The 2614-nt window shown below is 43.5% G+C and overlaps 1 protein-coding gene across 1 annotated transcript; it reads left to right on the top strand.

Annotated features, from left to right (window-relative positions):
* Positions 1-209: 209 nt before the first annotated feature.
* On the top strand, positions 210-2222 carry LOC114367908 (the record flags this gene model as incomplete). Its single annotated transcript, XM_028325162.1, has 1 exon — positions 210-2222. A coding segment is annotated over one exon (2013 nt), but the record flags the coding sequence as incomplete, so codon positions are not given.
* Positions 2223-2614: the final 392 nt, after the last annotated feature.

Here is a 2614-nt window from a genome sequence, read left to right as displayed (position 1 = left end):
AGCACATTGACATTAGACATCACTATATTAGAGATCTTGTTGATGATAAAGTGATCACACTGAAGCATGTTGACACTGAGGAACAAATAGCAGATATTTTCACAAAGGCATTGGATGCAAATCAGTTTGAAAAACTGAGGGGCAAGCTGGGCATTTGTCTGCTAGAAGACTTATAGCAATTACTTCTATTTGAATGTGCTCAAACGTTAATAGCACATTCATTACTGGGCCAAAACAGATTCGACCGTTGCTTCACACGCCCCTCTACATTCTTCATTCAAATTTATATTTTCGTGGCATTCTTGTTTTCATCAGCATTCCCCAACTCCTCTCGGAATTTCACGAAACCATTTCAAAAGCTCTGCTTCTCCATGGCTACCTCACCAAAAGATACTTCATCACCTGGTTCGCCTTCTGTACCATCATCTCCATCATCCACCAAAGCACCATCAAACCAGGAACAACCTGAATTCCATATCCAACCCATACAAATGATTCCTGGTCAAGCCCCTGTTCCTGAGAAACTGGTTCCCAAAAGACAACAGGGAGTGAAGATTTCTGAAAACCCTAGCCCCGCAACAAGTCCTAGGGAAGTAGACCCGGAGATGGATAAGAAGATTCGCAGTATTGTGAGTAGCATTCTGAAAAATGCGTCTGTCCCTGATGCTGATGAAGATGTTCCAACATCCTCCACCCCGAATGTTTCTGTCCCTGATGCTGACAAAGATGTTCCAACATCTTCCACCCCAAATGCTGAAGTCCCCTCTTCATCCAGTAAAGAGGAATCAACAGAGGAAAAGGATCAAGCCACAGAGAAGACCCCTGCACCACGGGCACCAGAACCTGCTCCAGGTGACCTCATTGACCTTGAAGAAGTAGAATCTGATGAGGAACCCATTGCCAACAGGTTGGCACCTGGCATTGCAGAAAGGTTACAAAGCAGAAAAGGGAAAACCCCCATTACTAGGTCTGGACGAATCAAAACTATGGCACAGAAGAAGAGCACACCAATCACTCCTACCACATCCAGATGGAGCAAAGTTGCAGTCTCTTCCAAGAAGAGGAAAGAAATTTCCTCATCTGATTCTGATTATGATGTCGAACTAGATGTTCCCGACATCAAGAGGGCCAAGAAATCAGGGAAAAAGGTGCCTGAAAATGTCCCTGATGCACCATTGGACAACATCTCATTCCACTCCATTGGCAATGTTGAAAGGTGGAAATTTGTATATCAACGAAGGCTTGCTGTTGAAAGAGAACTGGGAAGAGATGCCTTGGCTTGCAAGGAGATCATGGACCTCATCAAGGCTGCTGGACTACTGAAGACAGTCACCAAGTTGGGAGATTGTTATGAAAGCCTAGTCAGGGAATTCATTGTCAACATTCCCTCTGACATAACAAACAGAAAAAGTGATGATTATCAGAAAGTGTTTGTCAGAGGAAAATGTGTTAGATTCTCCCCTGCTGTGATCAACAAATACCTGGGCAGACCAACTGAAGGAGTGGTGGATCTTGCTGTTTCTGAGCATCAAATTGCCAAGGAAATCACTGCCAAACAAGTCCAGCATTGGCCAAAGAAAGGGAAGCTTTCTGCAGGGAAGCTGAGTGTGAAGTATGCAATTCTGCATAGGATTGGCGCTGCAAACTGGGTACCCACCAATCATACTTCCACTGTTGCCACAGGTTTGGGTAAATTTCTGTATGCTGTTGGAACCAAGTCCAAATTTAATTTTGGAAACTATATTTTTGATCAAACTGTTAAGCATTCAGAATCTTTTGCTGTCAAATTACCCATTGCCTTCCCAACTGTATTGTGTGGCATTATGTTGAGTCAACATCCCAATATCTTAAACAACATTGACTCTGTGATGAAGAGAGAATCTCCTCTATCCCTGCATTACAAACTGTTTGAGGGGACACATGTCCCAGACATTGTCTCGACATCAGGGAAAGCTGCTGCTTCAGGTGCTGTGTCCAAGGATGCTTTGATTGCTGAACTCAAGGACACATGCAAGGTGCTGGAAGCAACCATCAAAGCCACCACAGAGAAGAAAATGGAGCTGGAACGGCTGATCAAAAGACTCTCAGAAAGTGGCATTGATGATGGAGAAGCAGCTGAGGAAGAAGAAGCAGCTGAGGAAGAAGAAGAAGCTGCTGAGGAAGAAGAAGATGCAGCAGAAGAGACAGAATCAGATGATGATGATTCTGAGGCCACCCCATGACCATCAGACCTTTATTTTTGCTTTTACTAGCTATAGGGGCATGTCCCTTTGAACAATTGATTGCTATTGGTCTGTAATATTTGCATGCATTCTACTTTTGTCAAATTCTGTCTAAAAAGGGGGAGTAATAGTATTATGTGCATGATTTATGATTTTGAGTAGTAGGATACGATGTATGCATGATTCATGATTTTGAGGGGGAGTTGTATGATACGATGTATGCATGATTCATGATTTTGAGGGGGAGACTGCTGCTGCTGATGATGACTGATGTAAGCTACTGTAACTACTAGTAGCTGATAGAAGATGCTGCAGTAAGAGCATGGAGACAGGGGGAGCAGAAAGCTGATGTCACATGAGATGTCTTGACATCCTGGAAAAGACTAGTAGCT

This window comes from Glycine soja, chromosome 9, assembly GCF_004193775.1.
Source record: "Glycine soja cultivar W05 chromosome 9, ASM419377v2, whole genome shotgun sequence".
In the NCBI taxonomy this organism is placed as follows: Eukaryota; Viridiplantae; Streptophyta; class Magnoliopsida; order Fabales; family Fabaceae; genus Glycine; species Glycine soja.
The sequence above is the reverse complement of the archived record's forward strand: the minus strand, read 5'-3'. Positions and strand labels throughout refer to the sequence as shown.